Source organism: Zonotrichia albicollis, chromosome 14, assembly GCF_047830755.1.
Source record: "Zonotrichia albicollis isolate bZonAlb1 chromosome 14, bZonAlb1.hap1, whole genome shotgun sequence".
In the NCBI taxonomy this organism is placed as follows: Eukaryota; Metazoa; Chordata; class Aves; order Passeriformes; family Passerellidae; genus Zonotrichia; species Zonotrichia albicollis.
The window spans coordinates 3,239,748-3,265,586 of record NC_133832.1 but is presented as its reverse complement, the minus strand read 5'-3'; the positions used below and the strand labels follow the sequence as shown (position 1 = coordinate 3,265,586).

Below are 25,839 nucleotides of genomic sequence, written 5' to 3'. Positions count from 1 at the left end.
GGCTGGCATGGGATGCAGAGCTGCCCGGGCACCGCTGGGCACGGCAGGGCTGCCCTTACACGGCTGCCTGCAGAAGAGCCCCGCTCCGGGCTGGGACACAGCCTTGTGCCCAAGGTCCAGCCCGGTGAGGGCAGCTGTCCCTTTCGGGGTGCCCTGGCCCCTCATCCATGCCGGTTTTCTGCTCCTGACGAGCATCCTGATGCGCTGGGGATGAGCAGCTCTCCCCGCTGCCTCCTCCGGCGCCTTCCTGACAAGCTCGGCTTAATCCCGCCCTGGAGCGCTGCGTGAAGAAATCAAAGCGTGAGTCATCTCCCTCCAAACCGCAAACCGTGTCACAGATTATCCCTCCTCGTGCTGCTGAAGTTCCTTCTTCCCCCACAGCCTCGGTGCGAGGGAAGGCAGCGCATTTCCCGCACGGCGTTTCCCGCACAGCTCCAGCCCCCTGTCTGTCCCTGCGGGCTCGCTCTGCCCTCTAGGAGCGGCTGCGCTCACAGCAGGCATTGTGGAATCACGGAATTGTTCAGGGTGGAAAAGCCTCCATCGAGTCCAATAGCACTGCCAAACCCAACATTAACCCGTGTCCCCAAGTGCCACATCTACACATCCTTTAAATCCTCCCAGGGATGGGGACTCCATCGCTGCCCTGGACAGCTGTGCCAGGGCTGGGCAGCCTTTTCCATCAAGAAATTGTCCTTAATATCCAATCTGAACCTCCCCTGGCCCAGCCTGAGGCCATCCCCTCTCCTCCTGTCCCTGTTCCCTGGGATAAGATCCCAAATCCCCCCGGCTGTCCCCTCCTGTCAGGAGCTGTGCAGAGCCACAAGGTCCCCCTTGGTCCCCCTTTTCTCCAGGCTGAGCCCCTTCCCAGCTTCCTCATCAGCTCCTGGGGCTCCAGACCATTCCCCAGTTCCATTCCCTTCTCTGGACCTGCTCCAGCCCCTCAACATCTCTCTTGAGGAGCCCAGAACTGCCCCCAGGTTCTGAGGTTCAATTTTGTGGATGCCCTGCTCTGCTGCATCCCCAGCCTCCAGCCCAGAGTTCCCCTTGGCTGCCCTGGCTGGGCATGGCCAGGGATTTGAGGAGGGGCTGTGGGGTCACTGGATGCTGCCCTGGCTCTGCTGGCATCCTTGGCACAGACATGCAGCTGCCCTGGGCTGAGCTGTGTGGTTTTCCTGCAGTCTCAGCCCCTGAAGGAGTAATTCACCTTTCTCCTTTGCCAGCCAGCAAAATCCCTGCTGGTCACTGGGGCTGGGGTGTGGGCACAGCCTGGGATGGGTTTGGAGTGGCCTGAGAAGGGCAGAGCCCCGAGGTGGGGTCAGCTGTCACACCCTCGGGGTGTCTCAGGTGTCCCGGCCCTGGCAAGGGTGCTGGGATTGGGTGGTCTGTAAGGACACTGCCAACCCAAACCATTCTGGGATTCCAGGACTCCCAGGCTGGGATTTTATTGAACCCCCAAGCAGATGAGGCTCCTGCAAATGTTTGCACTCAAACATGGTCCAGTGCTGGCACTGGGCACAGAACCATGGCATGGTTTATTTAGGCTGGAGGGCAGCTTTAAAGGTGTTCTAGTCCAACCCCCTGCCATGGCAGGGACAGCTCACACCATCCCAGGCTGCTCCAAGCCCCAGTGTCCATCCTGACCTTGGGCAGTGCCAGGGATCCAGGGGCAGCCACGGCTGCTCTGGGTACCCTGTGCCAGGGTCTGCCCCCTGTAAAAAACTTCTTCCTCATATCTGGTTTAAATTGACCCTCTCCTATTTTAAAACCATCACTTACTGTCCTATAACAGGTCCTGCTAAAACTGTCACCATCTTTCTTGGGTCCCTTTAGACAGTGAAAGGGACTCTTGGGTGTCCTTGGGTCCTTCCCTTCTCCAGGTGAACAGCCCCAGCTCCCCCAGCCTGCCCCAGAGCAGAGGGCTCCAGCCCTCGGGGTGTCTCTGTGACATGACCAAGGAGAGGACCCCAAATCCCTGGGCACAGCAGCTGGTGACAGTGACAAGCTGGGGAGGACGATGCTTTCCTTGGGGCTTCACCAACGCCCCAGAGCAGCACCTTGGCCTGGATCTGACCCTTGGGGAGGCACCGGCATGCACAGGGCACAGGGGAAGCGGGGAGAAGATGGTGGCAACGCCGCACCTGGAGCAGACGCTGCCCACACCGCTGCCTCTCACCGGAGCATCGCTCCCCTCCCGGCCAGCGGAAGCGTTTCCAGGGGATGCTCCAGAGCCGCGGCTCACGGCGAGAGGCTTGGTAGCCGCGGGGAATGAGGGGTTAATGAGAACCCCGAGGCGAAGTATAAGGGCGGCTTGGGGTGCCGGGGTGGCTCCGGGGCTCCGGGGCTCCGGGGTGGTTCGGGAGTGCCTGGTGGGCTCGGGGTGCCGGGGATGGCTCGGGGTGCAGGGGTGACTGGGGGTGCCGAGCTGGCTTGGAGATGACTCGGGGATGGCTCGGGGTCCCGGGGCGGCTCCGGGGTGCCGAGGTGGCTCGGGGATGGGTCGGAATGCCGGGTTGACTCCGGGGTGCCCTGGTGGGTTCGGGGTGCCGGGGTGGCTTGGGGGTGCCGGGTGGACTCCGGGGTGGCTCAGGGGTGTCTCGGGGGTGGCTCAGGGGTGCCGGGTTGGGTCGGGGGTGCCGGGGCTGGCTCAGGCTGCCTCGGGGTGCCGGGGTGGCCCGGGGGTGCCAGGTTAGCCCGGGGTGGCTCGGGGCTGGCTCGAGCTGTCTCGGGGTGCCGGGGATGGCTCGGGGATGCCGGGGTGGGTCGAGGTTGTCTCGGGGCTGTCTCGGGGTGCCGGGCTGGGGCAGGGGCGGAGCGGGGCGGGGGCGGGCTCGGGCACATGCGCCGTGCGCGCACTGCGGAGCGGCGCGGGCAGCGCGGGCAGAGCCGGCGGAGCGGGGCGCGGGGCGCGGGCAGCGGCGGCGGCGGCCGCAGCCCCGCACGGCCCCGCACGGCCCCGCCGAGACACGGCCCGGCTCCCCAGCACAGCGGAGGTGAGCGCGGGGGCTGCGGGGATGGCGCGGCGCAGGGAGAGCGGGGGGTCCCTGTGCCCGCAGGTGTGAGCGCCAGGGGGGCACATCCCTTCGCGGGGCACGGGGGGCTTTGCGCCCTTTTGATGGGGGTCTCCAGCACCTTTTCATCCTTTGGGGGGGCGTCGTTGCGTTCAGGGGATCTCCCACCGCTCTGCATCCTGGCGCGGGGGGTGGGTGATGCTCTGCTGCTTTACATCTTTCCGGTGGTGGGGGGGTTCTTGCGGGGGTGGGGTTCTCCATCCCTTTACATCCTTGCGGGGGGATCCTCCACATCCCTTTTCATCCTTTGGGGGGGGATCCTCCATCCCTTCACATCCTTTCGGGGGGGTCCTTCCGTCCCTTCGCATCCTTGCGGGGGGGTTGGGGCCGCTCTGCATCCCCGTTTTGCTGCATCCCCCCAGCTTTGCATCCGTGCCCGGGGGCGGGGGGCTGTCCTCCATCCCTTCCCATCCTTGCTTTGGGAAGGGGCTGTCCAAGCTGCCTCTCATCCCCTGTGGGGGTCTCTCCACTTTGCAGCTATTCATGGCCTGGGGGTGGGGGGGGATCCTCCGCGTTTTCACCTTTGCCTGGAGGGGAGGAGGGGGTCCGCACGTTCCCATGGCGGGGGGAGGATCCCGGCAGCGCTTGGCACATCGCACCGCGGGGCTCGGGCCTCTCTGCACCCTCTCAGGCTGGGGAGGGGGGGTGTGTGCTGTCACTTCGCATCCCTGCATGGAGAGGGAGGGGACCCGGCTGCTCTGCACCTCGCACGGGGGCGGGGTGGGGGCGGGGGGGCTTCACCTGCCATCCTGGGGAGGGAGGATCCTTCATCTTCACATCGCTGTGCGGGATACGCTGGGCCCACGGCTGCCTGTGCTCCCACAGCCAGCGCAGGGCAGGGCTCATCACCCCTGGCTGGGGAACTGGGGGGCTCCGGGGGGGCTCTGCAGGCCGATGTGACACTGGGGGTACAGCGGGGACAGCGCTGAGCAGGGCACAGCCTGCTGTCACCTGTCATGCATGGCCCACCCTCCATCCCCATCCTGGTGCCCTCCCCGGCATTTGGAGCCCCGCTGGGTTCAGAGCCCCCCTGGTGACCCCCCCAGGCCGGGGCACCCCCTGGGCAGAGCTGCAGGTGGGCTCAGAGCCCCTCAGAGCTGCCGAGCCTGGGCCTCCACGCTCCGTGATTCAGCTACTTGCAGGCAGCTTTGATTTTCTCGCTTCAAACTCGAGTTCTCGCTGCCTCGTGGTGGTGTCAGCGCCATGGATGCATTACCTGCGGCTTGAGATGCTTTCTGAGGGAGCTGCTGGCTGCTCCGTGTGGCCGGACACGCTGCCGGAGGAGGGGAAGGGATGGGAGAGCAGCGCCGGGATGTGCGGGCAGCTCGGGAATGGCAGGATTCATAATTCATCTGCCAAACTTCAGCGTGCCAAGGCACACCCCTCACGCTGCAGCTCGTTGCCTGGGGTTTAAAGAGATTGCTGGTGTCATTTTCTTGTAAAAAATGGTGTTTTGGTGGAATTTGAGTATGTCAGTAGCTGCCAGGGTAAAAGCTCGATGAGGAGGGCAGGGCCATGGCAGCATTGGTCCAGCACAGGCAGTTCCGGCAGGCAGAGGGTTAATGTGCACCTGCAGCTCATTGCCTGGGGTTTAAAGAGATTGCTGGGGTAATTTTATTGTTTAAAATGGTGTTTTGGTGGAATTTGAATATGTCGGTGGCATCCAGGGTGACAGCTCGGTGAGGAGGGCAGGGCCATGGCAGCATTGGTCCAGCACAGGCAGTTCCGGCAGGCAGAGGGTTAATGTGCACCTGCAGCTCATTGCCTGGGTTTTAAAGAGATTGCTGGGGTAATTTTATTGTTTAAAATGGTGTTTTGGTGGAATTTGAGTGTGTCAGTAGCTGCCAGGGTAAAAGCTCGGTGAGGAGGGCAGGGCCATGGCAGCATCAGTCCAGCACAGGCTGCTCTGGCAGGCAGAGGGTTAATGTGCACCGTGCTGTGCTGTCGCAAACGCGAGCAGGAGAAGGGATCTTACCCAGAGCGCTGCGATGCACTCAGACCCCAAATGTCCGCTCCTCTCCCCGGGAGCCGGAGCCCACAGAGCAAACTGGAGCTGAAGCATATTTTGCTTTGAGCTGTCATCTCCCTTGGCCCAGTTCTGAACCAAAGATGCTCATCCTCCATTTTATGGTGGATGACAAATCAGCCGCCGATGCCAAGATCTTGACAAGTTACGAACAACAGCCCTCGAGCCAGAAGTGTTAAGAAATAAAAAAAGAAAAGCAAGAACGCTTTTTCTTTTTTTTTTTTTTTTTTTCCCTTTTTTTTGCAGAGCTGCTCATCCAAAAAGCCACCCTGTGAGCTGCACCCCGCGGCATTTTGCACATCTCTGAGCAGCGAGGCTGCAGCCAGCTCCAGGCTGGCATCTGCCCCCTGTTCCCCACATCCACCCGCAGGTTTGTGGGGCCCAGCAGTGGTGGGGAAGCCGAGCTGGGGAGCGGCAGGCAGAGCCCAGCCCCGCAGGGAGCAGCCGGGGGCTGCCTGGGAGCAGCTCTGCTCCAAGGCTGGAGATGCCAGCCCTGCCCGCGGCTGTTCCCAAAGGCAGCAGAGGGTTTGCAGAGAGCCCCTCGCTGCTGGCCGAGGGTTTCCCCGCTTTATCAAAGCTCCCTCTATGCTGCGGAGAAAAAGGCTGGTTTGTTCAGCAGCCTCCTGCCCGCACAGCCCGGCGGCGAGCGAGGGAGATCCTTCTGGTAATGAGCTGGGCACAAAAGGGAAAAAAAAGCTGTCATTGAAGATTTTCCTTTGGTGATGGAGTCATTAAAAACAACACATGATTCCTGGGCCAGCAGGGATCTCTTGCAGCCAAAGCAGAGCTGAGGTCGGTGCTGTTCCCACAGCCCGGCCCCTGACGCCTCCTGTGCCCATCAAGGCAGCGCCGCCGCTCCCGGGCAGTCCCGCACGGAACCGGGCAGGAGCAGCCAGGGGGTGATGGAGGAGAGTCCTGCACTGTTTCATCCACAGCTTGCCCCCTCCTTTTCCCCTTCAGCAGTAGGATATTGGGATGGATGGGGTTTTTTTGCATGGATTTTGTGTGGATAGGGATACTCTGATCTTTATCCACAGCAGAGACAGAGCCAAGGGTGAATGGGAAAGACCTGGAGAAGTGGCCTCAGCTCCATGAGCAGTGCCAGGGGACACTGAAGGCTCCCCATTTCTGAGAAATCAAACAACAGAACCCAAACTCCCTGTTAACTGAACCCCAAGGAAAGCTACTGCCTGAAAATCCGCTTGCCAGAGATGGGGTTGTTCAGCCTGGAGAAGAGAAGGCTCTGGAGAGACCTCAGAGCCCCTTCCAGCAACTAAAGGGGGCTTATCAAAAGGAGGGAAAAGCTTTTTCCAGGGGGAAATAGTGATAGGTCAATGGGGAATAGGTTTGAACCAAAAGAGGAGAGATTTAGGTTAAAAGTTAGGAAGAAATTCTTGTCTGTGAGGGTGGGCAGGCCCTGGCACAGGGTGCCCAGAGCAGCTGTGGCTGCCCCTGGATCCCTGGCAGTGCCCAAGGCCAGGCTGGACATTGGGGCTTGGAGCAGCCTGGGACAGTGGAAGGTGTCCCTGGAGGAAAGAGATCATCCTAAAGGTCCCTTCCAACCCAAACCCTCCTGTGGTTCTGTCATTTACAGCATTTGCTCTCACCTACCCTAAAAGAAACATCATTTAGCTAAAACCCCTGTGGGAGCCTGTTTGCTTTAAACCAGGCTCACAGCAGGATGAGGTTCCTGCACTGACCTGGGGTAACAGCAGCTGCTTTTATGGCAGCCTCCTGATTTTATGGCCTCCTCCTGAGCAGGGCTGGTGCTGCAGAGCCCTGGGGAATGCTGGGGCTTAGGGACAGTTCCATCAGGTGCTGCTCCTGGGGCTGAAACATTTTACAGTAGAAGGAGGGGGGAAAAATCCCCCAAACCAAGCCACCAACGGTGGCATTTACTAATCAAGCTCCTGAGGAATATTTTTAGCTATGATTTAAGGTTGTGTTGCATTTGCTGTGAAGTGCAGCCTCCCTGGAGCTGCCGTGGGGGAGCTCACAAAGGAGGAGCTGTGGAGGGACCAGGGGGAGGCAGAGACAGCACTGCCAGGTGGGACATGGGTGGGACAGGGGTGGGACAGGGCTGTGGGACACAGGTCAGGGCTGTGGGACACAGGTCGTGGCTCAGCAGTGATGGAGCTGTGCCCCAGGGCCAGCCAGACCCAGCTCTCTCCCCCCTTTGGCACCAGGGCCTGGCTCTTCCCCAGCACCACCCAAATCTGTTCCTGGCCAGCAGCAAAAATCCCTCTGTGCCACCCAGGGCTGAGACCTCTCCACTCATTTCACAGCGAGCCCCAGCCCTGGTTTCCAGCTCCCTGGGCTGATATCCCCTGGAGATGGGGGACAAAACCTCCATCCCTCACCCTGGGATTTCCAGTCTCCCTGTGCGGATATCCTGGGGATGTGGATCAAAACCTCCATCCCTCACCCTGGGGTTTCCAGTCTCCAAGGCATTTTCCCACCTGATGCTTTGCTGACCCTGCAGTGGGCTGGGATGTTATCCAGATGTTTTCCTTCACCTCAGCAGCACCAGCATCTGGCAGCTTAGATCCATCAGGGCAGAAAAGCAGCTCTCATGTTGTAAGAGGGTCCAAAAAAAGGGATTTTGCATCCAGCCACTGCTCCTGAGGTTCTTTGCAACAGCTTGCCACGTGTTTAAGTGTGCCCTCATCCTCTCCCTGCCCCCAGAGCCACTGTGTCCCAGAGTGGGGTTTCTGTGGCCCCAGACCATTTGTAAAGGCTCCTGTGGGATGCAGGGCTCTCAGGGAAGGGGCAGGCAGTGCCATTGCTTCCCCCATGCCCACCAGCCCCCAGTGCCACCCTGAGGATTTGCTGTCACTGAAGTCCTGCCCTCTGCTTCATTTGGAGCGAGGGGAGCACTCAGGATCCAGCTGGTTTTAATACATTTAATGAACAGCTCTGGAGCAATGGTCACCTTCCCAGGGAGCAGTGACATTTGTCATGCTGGTGCTGCTCTCAGGCATTTGGGCTGCCAGCAAATGAAGAAGTGGTGGCAGATGCATTTTGTAAATTAGAGCAGCGAGTCCTTGTGGTGCAGCTCCATTTTGTGGGAGGCAAATCAGCAGATCTGGCCCAGCTCTCCCAGGCAGGCTTTTCCCTGCACCACAAAGAGCCACCTGCACAGCTTTTCCTGGCTGGATTTCTCCTGAGACAACAAAACTGCAGCCCCTGAAGGCTCTGAGAAGCCCTGTAGGTTTTGTTCTTCCCACTGGTAGGACAGCAGGAATTTGGGGCCACCTGAACCAGAGGTTGTCCCCAGCCATGAGGTGCTGCTGTGGCCTCTGCCCTCTGCAGGTTTGTGCTGTTGCTCTCTGAACCATCCCACGCTGGTTTCCAGCACGCTGTGGCAGAGCTCCTCAAATCAGCACCTCGAGAAGCTGCTGCTTTCACACCTTCCACCTATTTCTGGCTGCTCAGAGGCATCACACACCCCCAGATCCTTCCCAGCCCTCTTCTCTACAGATCCATCCTGCCAAACTCCACAGGATGAGCTCCTTCAGGCACCTGCAAGCCCCACTGAGTGTCAGCTCTGCCTCTTGTCCTTTCCCTGACTTCACAATTGGGGGTTTTGTTGCTCCTTTCACTATTTCAGGACTGCTTTGTGCCCCCTCATTCCCCCAGCCCTTCCTCACCTCTCCATTCCAAGGGTTCTGCACCAAAACAGGGTCCTGTGCAGCCACCAGGAGCTGTGGCACTTCTTGTTTGTTTAATATTCACTTTTTTTGCTCAAGGTTAATAGGTTTTTCCACATATCTCCTGGTTTTTTGTCTTCTCTGGCTGCTGGCATCCAACCAAAGATTTGCTGCCTTGCAAAATCCTCCAGTTCTGGCAGTGCTGCTCCTCAGGGCTCAGAGGGACCCTGGGAAGCCCAAATTGGGAAAGAGCTTTGATTGCAAGGGCTGAGCAAACAGACTGCCCCAAAGCCTGGCCTAGAGCTGAGCTCAGGGCAGGGCTGACCCCAACTCCCAGTCCTGAGGTGTTTGCTTTATCACATACTTACCCACATCCTCCCCAAATCCAAGCTTGGGCTTTTCCTGGCTGAAGAGTGAAGGTTTCCCTCATTCCTGCTGCTCATGCACCCCTGATCCCATCAGGAATATTGGAGCTGGTGACTGCAGCTTGGAAGAGCTGCCCACCTCTGCCATGGCTGCTCTCCCAAGCCTGGGGTCTCCTGAAGGAAAACAACCCCCAGAGCTGTTCCCTGCTCCACCACAGCTCAGAGAAGGAAGGTGGGAGCCAGGACACCTCTCCCTTCTCTCTCATGCCACACCAAGCAGGGCTGCAGGTGCTGGGCACTGACCAAGCCAGAACTCTGCTCCGGGGATTCAGCAGCACCTGAGAGGCCTGTGCTCACAGCCTGGCCCTCCCTGCAGGGCCACCAGAGCACGCCTGCTCCTCCAGGCCCATTTGGGATGTAAATCGCAGCCCAGGGGGACAGAGTGGCTCTGGGGACAGGGAGGGGGTGAGGGCACAGAATGTAAGGGGCAATGGCTGGATGGAAAATTCCTTGTTTTGGACCCTCTTACAAAATGAGAGCTGCTTTTCTGCCCTGATGGATCTAAGCTGCCAGATGCTGGTGCTGCTGAGGTGAAGGAGAACATCTGGAAGGAGCCAGCTGCAGGGTCACCCTTGGGCCAGCAGCTGCAAGGCATCCCCAGCCTGGTCTGCAGGGACAGGAGCAACTTTTAGTGCCCAGAACTGCTCTGGCACTGGCCTTATTGCCCAGAGCTGTTCTGGGACAGCCTTTAGAGCCCAGAGCTGTTCTGGGACAGCCGTTACTGCTCAGAGCTGTTCTGGGACAGCCCTTATTGCCCAGAACTGTTCTGGGACAGCCCTTATTGCCCAGAGCTGGTTTTGGACAGCCCTTATTGCCCAGAACTGTTCTGGGACAGCCCTTATTGCCCAGAGCTGGTTTTGGACAGCCCTTATTGCCCAGAGCTGTTCTGGCACTGCCCTTATTGCCCAGAGCTGTTCTGGGACAGCCCTTATTGCCCAGAGCTGGTTTGGGACAGCCCTTATTGCCCAGAACTGCTCTGGGACAGCAGGTGCTGCCCCTCAGTGCTGCCAGCAGCTCTGCATTTGGGGTGCTGCAGGCAGTTTGTTCCTTTTGGGGAAATCAGCATCTCAGGGCACCATAAGCAGCTCATTTCTGTCCCATGTCCACCCCTGCCTGGTCAGCTCAGCTGATTCCCTTCCAAGCTGCACCACTGGGGTTGGGAGGCAGGTGGGGAGCTCTGGGTGTCTCCCCTCACCTGTGGCATTTCCCAGCACAAGATTTAGGGCTGTTGGCTCTCTCCAGTCACAGGGAAAAGCTGAGTGATGGGAGAATCCCCACAGTGCACCTGAAACCTGAACCAGCCCCTGGCTGGTCCTGTTTCTCCTGCCTTCACCCCGCTGAGCTCGTGGCTCCCATTTTCCTCCTCCTGCATCCTGACCCCACCTCCCACTGAGGGCTCCTGGTGTTCTTCCACTCAGGACACAGCAGAATCCCATGGGATTTATCCATGCACATGATCCTGGAGCTTGCACCCAGACCATCCCTGCCCTTGGGAGCCTCTCCTCTTCTGAGGAGAAGATTTTGCCACCCAAAATCACCCCCTTGAAGTCCTGGGAATGACCTGTGATAGCAGGAGGAGCTGGGCACAGCTCAGCATCCCATGCTGGGGCTCTGGCCCCATTCAGTGCTCAGGATTTGTGTGCAGCCTCTGGGTGGGTGAGCAGGATGTGCCACAGAGGACAGAAATGAGCTTGGCCTCTCTGAAATCATGTGCAGCTCATCCCCACCAGAGAACTGGGCTCAGGACAGGCCTAGAGATGGCAGGTTTAGGTGAGCAGTTGGGATTTCAAGGCAGAGCTCAGAGGTTTGGTGCTGTTGGTGCAGCAGGGTGAGAGAACTCTTGTCAGGGGAAGGCTCTCTGAGGGGGTTCTGATCCCTGTTCTCCATTAATTAGGGGGTTGGAAAGCAGCTCTTCCTGTGATTTGGTCAAAATTTCCTTTACAGGCTCTCCTTGCATAAAAATGTGCCAAACTCCTCCTTGGTTCCTTCTGTTGCAAGCTCTGAGTCTTGTTTGGCCTCTTTGGGGTGAGATTAAAGGGATTTTCCTCCTCCAGGGATGCCCTCCCATGGCACAGACTCAAACGCTGCCATCACACCCCTCACCCACTTTCTGCCTCTCCTCCAATCTGTCCCTGCTGGGAAGTTCCAAACCACAAAATGACAAAATCCCTTTTTTCCCTTCATTTTGCTCCAGGGTCCCCGTGGGGGCTGCGGGCTCAGGTGGCCCCAGTTCCCCCCAGGGATTTGTGCCCTGTGCAGGGACAGAGAGCCCCGGGTGCCAGGGCTGTGTCCAGTGCCCGTGTCGGTGGCTGTGGCCCAGGGGATGCTGAGAATGGCTCTTTGTTCCCTGTCCCTAATTGCAGCTCGTTAAGGGCTCTGCCCTGTGCCCTGCAGTGCTGCAGCCCTGGGACGTGCCAGGGCTCCGCTTTTGGGGGCACACATCAAACCAGCTCGGGGTGAAGCTCTTTACTCAGCCTGGGGGGCTCGGGGTGCCCGGGAAGGGGAAGGGGTTGTGCATCCCTGCAAATGCTGGCACACAGAACAAACAGCCGGCAGAAATTTGATTTTTGGGAGGTGGGGGCATCACCACGGCCATGGGGAGCACTGGAGGGCTCAGGGTTCGCTCTGAGCCCCGGGGGAACCCCCCGGCTCCTTCCCCTGCACCCCTGAGGACAGGCTGGGGGCTCCTCCATGGGGAGAGCTGGGATTTGCATTTGAAAGCAGCGGAGGAGCTGCTGCCGCTGCTGGGAGCGCTGGCCGGGCGCTGTCAATGGGAAACTGTTCAGTCTGAGCTGCCGGGGCCAAAGAATGTGAACTCTGCACATGGCTGGCTCCGCTCGGGGCAGCAGCGCTGGCTCCGCTCACGGCCATGGCGGGAGCTGCCTCTGCTCGCTGCCAGCATTCTGGGGAACACGGGGCGGGTGGGGATGTGCGACAGGGGGGTTCTGATCGCCGGGAGTGCTCTTGGTGCCCTCTGGTCCTCATCAGCACAGCCACCAGCTTGTCTTTGCTCTGGGAACTGGGCTGAGCCTCGATGCACTCATGGCACCCAAACCCCCCTTGAGTGAGCCTGGGGGGTGACTGCCTGTCCCTGTCCCTGTCCCTGTCCCTGTCCCTGTCCCTGTCCCTGTCCCAGGGTCTGTGCCCCCATCCCGGAGTCTGTGTCCCAGTCCCAGTCTCCACCCCCATGGATAATAAATGCTCCTTTTTTTGCCTCATTTCCCACCCTGTTTCCCACCATTCACCCTTTACATCAGCGGGGTACTCTGTGCCCAGCACCCCACAGCCCATGGTGCCCCTCCTTCATCCTTTCCTGCAGCTCCCATGGGTGCCCTCAGTGAGATGAGGCCTTTGGTCTCCCTACATCTCCTTAAACCCTGTGGAAAATGAACCATCCCCAGTTCAGGGGGGACCAGTGGAGCAGGGGACATCCAGGGTTGCTGTGGGGACACTCAAAGATGCTGTGAGGGTGCACACAGGAGCTGTGGGGGCACCCAGAGATGCTGTAGGGACACCCAAAAATGCTGTGGGAGTGCACAGGATCCATGGGGACACCCAGGGATGCTGTGGGGCACCCAAATATGCTGTGGGAATGCACAAGGAGCTATGAGGGCACCTGGAAATGCTGTGGGGTTGTACACAGGAGCTATGGAGACCCCCATAAATGCTGTGGGAACACCCAGAAATGCTGTGGAGGTGCACAAAGAGCGATGGGGACACCTGGAAATGCTGTGGGGACACCCAAAGATGCTGTGAGGGTGCAGAGAGGAGCTATGGAGACACCCAGGGATGCTGTGGGGCACCCAAATATCGGTGGGGATGCACATAGGAGCTGTGGGGGCACTCAGTGATGCTGTGGGGCCAGGCAGGGAGCTGGGATGAGCTGGCCACAGCAGCTTGTCTCAGTGTAGTGTGAGCACAAATAAAACCCTGGAGAGGCTGCAGTGAGCTGGAAATAATGGCATTACAAGCGCTGCCTGGCTTCTCTTTGGGCTGTGTGAGGCTGCTCGGGGCCAGCTGAAGGGCTCAGCACAGGAGCTTGAGCAGCTCTGGGAGGTGACTGAGAGAGGACACGGTGGCACAAAGGTAAGGACAAAGTCCTCACCTCCACACTGGCACCTGTGTGCTCACAGTGTGCATCAGCCCTGCTTGGGATAATCCTGCTGGGCCTGCCTGTCCCAGCATGGGCAGCAGGAACATCCTGGATCAGCAGTGTGGGGGAACAGCCAAATGATAAAAACTCTGTATTTTAATTTTGATTTTGATTTTTGATTTTAATCCAAGTGATTAATCAGAAAAGACCTTCAATTTGTCCAGTCTCAGGGCTTCTAATTAAAACAAGGGTGTGAGTTATTTGAAAAATGCCTGAAAATCGGTGGGTCGGATTCTGCGACAGAGCTGTTTAAAAAATTCAAAACGCACAAAGCTTTGTTCAAGCTCATCTGTGGTGTTCCCTCTGCTCCCCCCTCTGTCCCTGCCTTGCTGTGCTGTCCCAGGAGAGGCTGAGGGCTCGCCATGCCGCTGGTGAAGAGGAACATCGAGCCCCGGCACCTGTGCCGGGGGGCCCTGCCCGACGGCGTGACCAGCGAGCTGGAATGTGTCACCAACAGCACCCTGGCTGCCATCATCAAACAGCTGGGCAGCCTCAGTAAGTCAGGCACAGCCACCTGGGGAGGGGGGCACCGGGGTGGGACAGGGACGGTACTGGGATAACACTGGGATAGCACTGGGATGGGACAGGGTTGGCACTGGAATGGCGCTGGATGCCAAAGGGATGGCAATGGGATGGGAGAGGGATGGCACTGGGGTGGCAATGGGATGGCAATGAAATGGGACAGGGATCACACTGGGATAACACTGCGATGGCACAGGGATGGCAATGGGATGGGACAGGGAGAGCACTGGGATGGCAATGGGATAGCACTGGGATAGCACTGGGATGGCAATGGGATGGAACTGGGATGGCACTGGGATGGCAATGGGATAACACTGGGATGGCACTGGGATGGCACTGGATAACACTGGGATGGCAATGGGATAACACTGGGATAACACTGGATGGCAATGGGATGGCAATGGGATGGAACTGGGATAGCACTGGGATGGCACTGAGATGGCACTGGATAACACTGGGATGGCAATGGGATAACACTGGGATAACACTGGATGGCAATGGGATGGGATAGGGATAGCACTGGGATGGCACTGGGATGGCACTGGAATGGCCATGGGATGGAACTGGGATAGCACTGGGATAACACTGGGATGGCACTGGGATGGGACAGGGATAGCACTGGGATGGCAATGGGATGGAACTGGGATAGCACTGGGATGGCACTGGGATGGCACTGGGATGGCAATGGGATGGAACTGGGATAGCACTGGGATGGCAATGGGATGGAACTGGGATAGCACTGGGATAACACTGGGATGGCAATGGGATGGAGCTGGGATGGCACTGGATAGCAATGGGATAGCACTGGGATAGCAATGGGATAGCACTGGGATGGCAATGGGATGGAACTGGGATAGCACTGGAATGGCACTGGGATGGCACTGGAATGGCACTGGGATGGCACCGGGATGGCACTGGGTGGCACAGGGATGGCACTGACATGGCACTGGGATGCCACAGTCACTCCCACCAGTTTCAAACAGAGAAACAAGGGTTGTGTGAGAGCCATGTGGGTTGCAGCCACTCCTAACTCAGCGGGAATTATCCAGTTTGTTGGAAATAGGAGGATGCTCCTACTTTTTAAATTTTATTTTTTTATTTTATGATATATTTTTATTTATATAATTTTGTAGAATAAATTATTTATAGAATAAATTATTATTGCTATTATTAATTATTTTAAATTATTGTATATTACTGTATATTTATTATATTTATAGATTTTAAATATATATATATAGTTTTGGTTTTGGAGAGGTTTTTAGAATATATATATATATGTATATGTATATGTTTGGGTTTTGGTTGTTTTTTGGGGTGTCTTTTTGATTTGGTTTTTTTTTTTTTCTTGGTTTGGTTTGGTTTTTTGGGTTTTTTTGGCCAAGCTTGAAATGGGGACTTGGTGCCATTTTGAGACCCATTTTCCTCCCCCAGCTGGTCTGTGCAGTGGGGGATGGAAAGCCTTCAGGAGCCCCTTGCTTCTCCACTTGGCCAGAAATAGGAAGGCCAGGTGAAGATTTACAATACCCCAAGCTATTCTTTTTAAAGTTGGAGCTTTTTGAGGAAGAGAGGTCTCTATCACAGGTCTAAACCCTCAGCTGTCTCCTGCCCTGGGACTGATCTCAGCATGAAAGGGGCACATGAGAGCACTGCTCACACCAGGGTGAAGCTTTAACAGGGGCAACCTATTTCATGCTGAATATCCACTTGAAATAGAGAGAGAAGCTATTCAGGGCCCCCGTCTTTCACACACCTCCAGAAGCAGATTCTGCTCTAAAATACTCCCAGAAAAATAAACCCAGGGTGTCGGGATCTATCTGCTTGGAGTGCAGTGGCTCACACGAGCATCACCCACGTCTGCTCAGGCTCCCAGTCCAGGGAAAAAGGGAATCAAACATGACCAAGCTGGGGAGTGCTCTGAGGAGGTTCTGAAAGTACCCTGATCTGGGAAACTGTTGGGATTGGAGGAAACCCTGAGGATCTGGGGGGATGGGAAGGGATGGGATGGGATGGGATGGGATGGGATGGGATGGGATGGGATGGGATGGGATGGGATGGGATGGGATGGGATGGGATGGGATGGGATGGGATGGGATGGGATGGGATGGGTGCTGTAGCCTACAGGTATCAGCAATGCTCTGCCAGACGCCTCACTCCAGCTCCATGATAGGAATAATCCTAATAAAAACCTAAATAACTCTAAATACATAAGCTGCACTGAGAGATACAGGAAAAGAAGTGATAAAGTGAAACAAATTACAGATCCTCCCTGCTGTGACACTGTCCCCACTGCTCTCCTCTTGGCTTTCTACCTGGGCTGAATTCCCCCAGGTTTTGTTGTGGGGTTTTTTTGGTAATTTTTTTTTGTTGATCTGTCCTGATGGGTCCAAGGGCTCTTTGGGGCACTGTGAATGTTCTGTGCCCCGGTGGGTGCTGCTGTCTATGGAAAGGGGTGATCATTTGGGCTCCCCTTCCTCCCTGCAGCACTTTGGGAGAGGCTGAGGCTCAGCTCCCAGAGATCCAGGCTGGGGAGAGCACCCACAGAGCCAGGGGGGAGGTGGCAGCTCCAAGGGATGGGCTGAGCTGGGCGAGCCACCAGTGGTGACAGGCGCATTGTCCCCTGCCAGGCAGGCACGCAGAGGACATCTTTGGAGAGCTGTTCAATGAAGCCAACAGCTTCTACATGAGGATGAACTCACTGCAGGAGAGGGTGGACCTGCTGGTCATCAAGGTGACGCAGCTGGACTCCACCGTGGAGGAAGGTGAGGGGCTGGGGCTGGTTTGGGGTGATGTCCAGATGCGCTCTTGGGCTGAGGCCACCCCTTCATCCCTTGTCCTTCCTGTGCCCCCAGTTTCGCTGCAGGACATCAACATGAGGAAAGCCTTCAAGAGCTCCACGGTGCAGAACCAGCAAGTGGTGTCCCGCAATTCCATCCCCAACCCGGTGATGGAGATGTACCAGCGCTGCGACAAACCGCCACCTCTCAACATCCTCACACCCTACAGGTACAGGGCACAGCTCTCCCTGGGACTCCAAGGGGGTCCTTCCCATGAGAAGGGTCAGGTGTGCCCCCATTTGTGTGCTGTGCTCATTGTGTGGGACGCTTGGGATGTGTCCATGGCCTGCAGGTGGTGGCTGCTGTGTTGGATGTGTGTGTGGTGGGGCAGCAGCTCATGGTCATGGTCATCCCAAAGCCCTTGGGATGGGGAACAGGGGGTCTTCTCCTGTGGCTGGTAACCCTCCCTCTGCCCTTTGAACCCCCAGGGATGACAAGAAGGATGGCCTCAAATTCTACACCGACCCCTCCTACTTCTTCAACTTATGGAAGGAGAAGATGCTGCAGGCGACAGAGGACAAGAGGAAGGAGAAGCGCAGGCAGAAGGTGGGTGGGGCAGGAGGGGAACCTAGGGGCGCTTGGGGCGTGGGGACAGCCTCCTCCTGGTGCATCCTTCGTCAGAAGGATGGCTGCATCTGGGCCAGGCTGGAGGTGGAGCCGTGGCTTTGTGTCCCCCCAGGAGCAGCGGCTGGTGGAGGACTCCACCCGGGAGGTGAAGAAAGTGAGGAAAGCCCGCAACCGGCGCCTGGAGTGGAACATGATGGCGTATGATAAAGAGTTCCGGCCGGATAACAGGTTCTCACCATCCCCCTATCACATGGCATCATCGGAAGGATCACTGTCCCCAGATAATAGGCAGGTTCTACCTCCTACACCTTCAGCTCACGGCTCTCCTTTGCTTTGCTCTTCCTCTCCGTCGTTGTGCGGGACGTGGTGCCCACAGCAGGGTCGGGGTGCTCAGCTGTTAGCCTGTGGATAGCTGGATAGCCTGTGGTAGCTTCATGGATAGCTGGTGTCCCCAAGGTGTCACCCTGGAGCTCAGGAGGAGCCTTGGCACTGGGATAAAACCGGAGCACTTTCTGTTTCGCAGCTAAAGGAAGAGAGTGGTTCAGCTCTGTTGTGTCCTTCCCTGTGCTCTCACTCTGCTGTCTTGTACATCAATATTTTCATGGCCTGTTCTTGTTTTGTTGTCTGAACCCCAGACGACTCCCAAACCCACCCCTGAGCTCCCTCAGGAGTACAACAGTGCCTTCTCCCGTGCTGCAGGTCCTACGCGTCGGACGCTGCTGACCACTCGTACCCGGCCAGCCCCAACCACCCAGCCCAGCTGCTGGCCCCCACTGCCCACCTGGCCCCGGCGGAGCACAAGGAGGGGCTGGCGGCCCCCACGCCCCCCGAGCACGGGTTCAGGCCCGCAGGCAGCCGGCAGAACAGCCTGACCCGCCTGCAGCAGCCCCACGCGCCGCCGCCCCCCGAGGCCGTGCTCAACGGGCCCAGACCCCACCTAGTCAAGGATTACGGGTAAAGCTTCAGCCTGCTGGCTGATGGAGGGGTGTGCAAGGGAAGAGGGGCTTGGTGGGGGTCTGACCTCTCATTTCTGGGCTGTTGGAGGAGGAGAGACCTGCCCTGCATGGTTCAAAACTGCTGGTGAGGGGCCAAATCAGTCAGGAGCACTTTTGGGGTAATGTCATTCCAGATAATGGGGCAGGGTGGATGGAGAGTTTTCCCCTGGGGTGTTGCCTGCTTTCCACCACTGCATTAGCCATAGCCCATCCCACCAACAGAGCTCCACCACCCTTCTGACTCTGGGATAGAGCTTTCATTGAGGTCCAGAGCAAACCAAGCCAGAGTGGAGGCAGCTGGGTGCTGGGATGGGTGATGGATGCTGGATGGGTAATAGGAAATCCTTCAGCAGTGCTCTGGCAGCCAGGAGGGCCAGGTATGCCCTAGAGGACATCAGGCCCAGCATCACCAGCCAGGCAAGGCAGGAGATTGTCCTGCTCTGATCTACACTGGGGCAGCCTCGTCTTGAATACTGGGGGCAATTTTGGGAACCACAATATAAAAAAGACATTAAAATATTCGAGGGTTTCCACAGGAGGCCATGAAGATGGCAAAGGGCTTTGAGGAGAAGCTGTGTGAGGAGTGGTTAAGGGCATTTAGAGTGTTCAGCTGGAGGAGACTGAGGGGAGACATCATTGCAGTCCACAAATCCCTGAGGGGAAGCAGAGGGACAGATGCTGGTCTCTTGTTTGTGGTGACCAGTGACAGGACCCGAGGGAATGGCCTGAAGCTGTGTCAGACAAGGTTTAGGTTGGCTATCAAGAAAAGATTCTTCCCTCAGAGGGCCGTGGGGCACTGAGCTGATTCCCAGGGAATGGTGCCAGCACCAAACCTGGGACTCCAGGAGCCTGTGGACGGAGCTCCCGGGGATGCCCAGGGTGGGGCTGTTTGGGATGTTCAGGAGTTGGACTGGGTGATCCCTGTGCTCTGTGATCCCGTGGCTCTGACGCTGTGCCCCCGTTGCAGGCCGCAGCCGGTGCCCATGGCCGAGTACTTCGTGCCGCCGGCCCCGCCGCCGCCGCCGCCCGTCATCCCTTCGGCGCAGACCGCCTTCGACAGCCCCATCTCGGCTCCCCCCGCGCTGGGCCCCGGCTCGGCCGCAGCCCCCAACTACGCCCCGTCGCCGCCCCCCGCGCCCCCCGGGCCCTACTCGGCCTCCCCGCCTCAGAGCGGGCCCATGGCCCCCCCGGTGGCGCCGCCGCCGCCGCCGCCCGGGCCCCCGGCCGTGTCCGCCTCGCCCGCGCACTCCGCATCGCCGCCGGCCCCCGCCGAGCCCCGCAAGCCGCAGGTGCCGCTGATGCCCATGAGCGACGCCCGGAGCGACCTGCTGGCTGCCATCCGCAGGGGTGAGTGTGGGACACCGCCCTGGCCGGGACACGGGGCTGGGTGACACAGCTGGGTGGCACTGGTGACACCCGGGGGCAAGATGAGTGCTTGGTGGGCAGGTGATGGATGAGGATGGTGGGACCTCGCCAGGGGAATAAAGGCAGTGTATCTCCATGGCTGGAGGGGGAATGAAGCCCCACAGATTGCTGGCAGCTCCCAGGCATGGATCTGCCTTTATTCCCCGGCAAAGTCCCACCATCCTCACCCATTCCCTTTCCTTTGGGCACCCTGGCTTCCTTTGGGCACCCTGGCTTCCACCCAGGCTGTAGGTGGATGGTGTGCTCCAAAGTCTCCCGCATTTCCCTTTCCTGCAAATCTTCAGGTCAGATGGTAAATTTAACCTTTCAGAAGGTTCAATATCTTCAGGCTGAGTGGAAGCAGAGGAGGAGCTTTATTCTGTGATACAGCTTTGTGGTGATGGATACTCATAAAAGCCTACCATGGTTTGGGTTGGAAGGGACCTTAAATCTCACCCCATTCCATGGGCAGGGACACCTCCTGCTATCCCAGGCTGCTCCAAGCCCTGTCCAGCCTGGCCTGGGACACTTCCAGGGATCCAGGGGCAGCCACAGCTGCTCTGGCAACCTGTGCCAGGGCCTGCCCACCCTCACAGGGAAGAATTTCTTCCTGACATCCAATTTGAGCTTACTCTCTCCCAGTTTACAACCCTTCCCTCTTGTCCTACCCATCCTGTCCTATCCTCCCACATAACTTTGTAACCACCAGGGCAGCGCCGCTCTCAACACTTTACAGCTGGGGGGGATGCTGCACACTGGGTGCACTCCCCCTGAAGCCTTCCCCCTTTTCCTGTAGGAATCCAACTCCGGAAGGTGCAGGAGCAGTGGGAACAAGAGGCCAAGAAAGAGCCCGTGGGCAATGACGTGGCCACCATCCTGTCGCGCCGCATCGCCGTGGAGTACAGCGAGTCCGACGACGACTCGGAGCTGGATGAGAACGAGTGGTCGGACTGAGGGCCCCGGCTGGGCGGGCTCGGGCTCCTGCTCCCCTCCAGGTGTGTATGGGCACCTTCCCCAGGGGGCTCCTGCTCCCCTCCAGGTGTGTATGGGCACCTTCCCCAGCGTCGCTGCCCCGGTCAGGAGCTTTGCTTTTACACTATGTCCAAAACCCTTCGGGCAGCAGCAGCAGCAGCACTGGTAGGAAACACCTCGGAGGCAGTGAGAGCAGAAATTAGCAGCACCTTCACAGTTAATGACTTCCAAAATTCTCTGAAGGCAGGTTAATAGATTTACACCTGGAGCAAGACCAGAGACTGGCCCTGGGTGTGCTTTGTGAGAGGAGGGAGCCCCAGAGGCAGCAGTGCTTTTCCAGCTAAATGTTAATTGTGATAACAAGAAGCTCCTGGAGAAGAAGCCTTGTTTGCACAGCTGGTGCCACCACGGGAGCTCAGGGGTGGCCTTGTGGGCTTGGGGACACTGCTGCTGCTGGTTTTGGGGTCAGGCAGCTCCAAAGGCTGGGTGTGAGCAGGAGCCTCCTTCCCTACAGAGCAATGCACCACATTTAGTAGCAGTTACACCCTTGTGTTGTTGCTCCCTGGAAAATCGTGGAATGCTTTGGGTAGGAAGGCACCTTTGGAGCCCATCTAGTCCAACCAGAACTGGGACACCCTCCACCAGACCAGCTTGCACGAGCAGCCCAAGGTGTTGGTGACCTCAGCCTGTATCCACCCTCAGAGCTGGTTTTCTAGGAGCAAAGGGGGAAGGCAAGGCTGGAGTGGCTGGCAGGGAGACCCAGCCTTGTCTGGGCCTGTCCTGCCTTTTCCAGCAAAGGAGCAGAGGTGTCCAGGGAGCTCCCCCAAACCCAGCTCTCCTTGGCCTTAGCATGGCACCATTTCAGTGTGATTTGGGAAAAAGTGAATCAGACAATCTGCTGCTTTCAGGTAAACTCTCAACTTGCACTTTGCAGCCCCACAAACTGTGCCTGTACATTTGGGATCAGCTCAGAGCCAGGCACTGACTCCCCCTGCCTGATCCTGCTCCATCCTCTGTCCCACATTTGGACACTGATGGAGGAGCTGGGTGACCAGCCCCTGTTTCAGCACTGAAAATACCTGTTTTCCCATCAAAACAGAGCCTGATCCATGGAAGATTTTCACAGAGCTACAAAAGGAGGAGGCACAGAGGAGGGCAGAGCAAAGGGGTGGAAAATACTGGAAATATCCCAGGAAGGATTGAAAACCTGCAGGGAGCTGGGAGAGGTTCCCCACCTGTGGAAAACGGGCCAGGACCAGCTGTGGATTGGCCAGTGTGGTGTCCCCAGACCCTCCTTGTGTTCAGCTCTATCACAAGTCCCTAAACAGGGAAAGCTGAGCTCTGTGCCCAGTTCCTGCCTCTCCCAGCAGCCCTGCAGGTGATGGCTGCTTCAGCAGGATTTTGGCTATGTAGAAGCAGCCAGACCTGCAAAAGAGGTGGGAGGATATGGCTGAGACCCAAATGCTGATGGCTGAATTCACAAAATCCTAGAATGGTTTGGGATAAAAGGGACCTTAAAGACATCATCTCATTCCAACCCCCTGCCAAGGGCACCTTCCACTAGAGCAGGTTGCTGATTTCCTGGGAAATGCTGGTGTTGGGCAATATCCCAAACATCTGCTCATTTGTCCCCAGTGACAAACCCCTCATGGCCAGGTGTGGTGAAATGCCCCCAGGAGCTCTCCCTTCTCCTGAGTGGCACAAAATGGTCTCTTGTCCCTTGGATGTGACACCTCCACACCCAGGCTGGGAGCTGTGCTGCTGAGTGGGCTTGAGCAGGGCTGCAGAAGGGATTTGGGATGTGGGAGAGGGCAAGGCAAGAAGCAGCAGGACACAGGGAATAACTCATCTGCACAACCCAAGGAGCAGGAGTGACCAGAGGGACAGGGAGACACCGTGCTCTGCAGGTGGCCAGGAAATTCCTGGTGCACTCTGAGAGCTCTTGGTTGTGGTGTTGACCCTCTGAGATGCAGGGAAATGGCTGCAGGAGGTTTTTACAGAGCCCCTGCAATGCCCAGGAGCTGCTTTCCTTGGGAAGGCAGCTGGGGTTTGGCTGGAGCAGGTTTGAAGGAGACAGTGTAAAAATTCAGGAGTGCAAAAATTCAGGGCAACATTTAAGGTGGAGTTTCTGGTGGAGCATTGCTAACATAGATACAATCACAACACAGTGTGTAAGCAAAGAGAAAATTGGTTTATTTAGGCAATTTAGGGGCTGGTGGAGCTGCTCTTGTGTGTTCCAGAGGTGGAGGGGCTACAGAGCCACTGTGGGGACCCAGCAGAGCTGAGGAGCCCCCCTGGGCCTGGGAGGGGGCTCAGGGACACAGGGGACTCATCCTGGGCTCTGTGGCTGTCCCAGACTGCACAGCTGAGCCAGTCCCGGTCTGTGGGATTTTCAGGGTCCCCAGGATGAAGGAGGAATTGAGAATCTGACTCCATGTTCTTACAAGACTAATTTATTATTTTATGTACTTATATTATATAAAAGAATGCTATACTAAACTATATTAAAGAATAGAGAAAGGATACAGACAGAAGGTTTAACAAGATACTACTGAAAAACTCTGTGACCTCTTCCAGAGTCCCAACACAGCTGGACAGTGATTGGTCATGGAGTAAAAACAATTCACATGTTGGATAAACAATCTCCAAAGTCCCAAAACACAGGAGAAGCAATCAGATAATTATTGTTTTCATTCTTCTCTGAGGCTTCTCAGCTTCCCAGGAGAGAAACCCTGGTGAAGGGATTTTTCAGAAAATGTGACAGTGGCACTGGTGGGAGCTGGAGAGCAGCCCAGGGCCTCTGAGAGATCCAGTCCCTCCTTTCCGTGTCCCAGCTGCTCTGTGTGTGTCACATGGGGCTGTGGCAATTGGGGCAGGACCCCGTGGGTGTGTGGCACTCAGGGCTGTCCCATGGCCCTGTCACCCTGTGCTGGACTGGTGCTGTGGCATGGCAAAGGGCTTGACAATCACAGGAAATTTAGGAGGGACCCTAAAGGGCATTTCGGTCACTCAGGCTGCACCTGCAGAGCAGATGCACAGCTGGCAGCCCCAGGGGGGCAGGAAAGGCTCAGCCCCATTTCTTCACATCTTTATATCCTTACACCACATCCCCACTGGTGTCAAACACCCATCCCAGGGGGGCAGGAAAGGCTCACCCCCATTTCTTCACATTTTATGTCCTTACACCACGTCCCCACTGGTGTCAAACACCCATCCCAGGGGGGCAGGGAAGGCTCACCCCCATTTCCTCACATCTTTATATCCTTACACCACGTCCCCATTAGTGTAAAACACCCATCCCAGCAGCCCCAGGGGGGGCAGGGAAGGCTCACCCCCATTCCCTCACATCTTTCTGTCTTACACCACGTCCCCACTGGTGTAAAACACCCATCCCAGGGGGGGCAGGAAAGGCTCAGCCCCATTCCCTCACATCTTTATGTCCTTACACCACATCCCCACTGGTGTCAAACACCCATCCCAGGGGGCAGGAAAGGCTCAGCCCCATTCCCTCACATCTTTATGTCCTTACACCACATCCCCACTGGTGTCAAACACCCATCCCAGGGGGGCAGGAAAGGCTCAGCCCCATTCCCTCACATCTTTATATTCCTTACACCACATCCCCATTGGTGTAAAACACCCATCCCAGCAGCCCCAGGGGGGCAGGCAAGGCTCACCCCCATTTCCTCACATCTTTATGTCCTTACACCATGTCCCCACTGGTGTCAAACACCCATCCCAGCAGCCCCAGCCCACCCTGCTGTGCTGCAGGAAATCCCCTGAGAGCACAAACCCAGCTCACATTCTCAGCTCCATGGCCTCCCAACTGGCTGGGAACATCCCCACCCTCCTCTCCAGGGAGCAGAACTGCCATGGACACCCTCCAGCTGTCCTGGTAGCAGGGTGGGATCCCCCATCCTCACCCCACAGAGGGGGAGCTGGTGGAGAAGTGACCTCAGGGGGGTTTGGACACCATTTCTGGCCTGGCCATGGCTCACCCAGCTCTTCCAACCCTCCCAGCAGCACCAGGGATCATTCAGCTGGGAAAGGACCTCCAGGACTTCAAGGCTGTAGCATTAATGCCACAGTGCCACCAGAGCCAGCCCATCCCCTGAGGGACTCAGCTCCACCACCTTCATTTAGGGCAGAATCACCTGCTTTTTGCTCAGGTGACCTCTGCAGTCCAACAGAAGTGACACCAATTGCTTGGCTGCTCTGGGCTGTGCTGCTGGGACTGTGCCATGCTAATTAACACTGTCTGTCTGTCCCACATGCTGCACACTCAGTGGTTTGTACATATGTGCCTATTTCTGTGCACGCTCCCCAAAGTAGGCCATGCTGAGTTACACAACCTGAAATGCTCAAATCCTCATGTGGGCTGATATAAAAGTGAATATTTAAGTATTTTATCTAGCTTGGCAGACGTTAAAAAATACAATCCAGGTCACAGATGATTGAATTTCTCCTGTCTCAAGAGTGCCAGAATTGGGCTGAGGAGGTTCTCCTGTACATTAAGGTATCGTGTTCCCTGCTGAAATATAGCAGTGGCATTTCATTGCCAAAGGAGAATCACAGAGTGCCAAACATTTAATGAGTCCAACTGATTTCCTGAGAGCTCCTCTTTCCATTTGATCTGCTTCCCCTTACTTGCCAATTTATGGGCATAGATTAAAAATAATAAATATGGCTGTCAACAGCAGGGGGAAATAAAATAAAATAAATAACATAATAAATATGGCTGTCAACAGCAGGGGGAAATATCCTATGTCCATACAAATGGGCTGGGCTGGAGTCAGTGGAACAGTAAATGAGTAAATTTGGATTCTGCTTGGAGATGTCAATGGAAGGCTGTCATCCTTGAGGTCCATCAGGAGCCTCTTGGACATCCCAGGTGCATCTGGAAAGGAACTTTACAGGGAGCACTGTGCCCGTGGCACAGCTGTGAAGCTACAGCAGGTGTGAAGGCTGCTCCTGCTCAGGGTTGGTGGAAGTCCTGCAGTGTTCACCCCTGCAATTGTCTCCTGATTTGGAGTGACCATGGAGCTGGCTGGTGGTGTTGGTGGCTCTCAAAGGATCAGTGTCCTGCAGGAAGAAAGGACTGGGCAGTTTCCAGTTTCTAATTTCCCACCCAGGGAAGAGACCCAGAGAGGAGCAATCACCCATCCCACAAGGGCTCCTGCCTTTGCAGCTGTTTCACCTTTGGGGAGGTCTCACTCCAGT

The 25,839-nt window shown here is 57.0% G+C and overlaps 1 protein-coding gene across 3 annotated transcripts; it reads left to right on the top strand.

Moving 5' to 3' along the window:
* Nucleotides 1–2,732: 2,732 nt before the first annotated feature.
* LOC106629758 (actin-binding protein WASF3-like) lies at nt 2,733–25,379 on the top strand. 3 transcript variants are annotated; one of them, XM_074551260.1, is made up of 12 exons: nt 2,855–2,990; nt 5,341–5,464; nt 13,666–13,817; nt 16,472–16,606; nt 16,697–16,850; nt 17,110–17,227; nt 17,361–17,536; nt 17,948–18,202; nt 19,211–19,590; nt 20,444–23,684; nt 23,852–24,112; nt 24,291–25,379. In XM_074551260.1, the coding sequence occupies exons 3-10, from the start codon at nt 13,685–13,687 to the stop codon at nt 20,599–20,601; spliced, it is 1,509 nt and encodes a 502-aa protein (XP_074407361.1). In that variant the 5' UTR covers nt 2,855–2,990; nt 5,341–5,464; nt 13,666–13,684; the 3' UTR covers nt 20,602–23,684; nt 23,852–24,112; nt 24,291–25,379. The 3 variants fall into 3 exon arrangements, with proteins under 3 accessions (XP_074407359.1, XP_074407360.1, XP_074407361.1); XM_074551258.1 differs by lacking the exon at nt 5,341–5,464 and having other exon boundaries at nt 2,733–2,990; nt 16,476–16,606; nt 23,946–24,112; XM_074551259.1 differs by lacking the exons at nt 5,341–5,464; nt 23,852–24,112 and having other exon boundaries at nt 2,733–2,990; nt 16,476–16,606.
* The last annotated feature ends 460 nt before the right edge of the window (nt 25,380–25,839 follow it).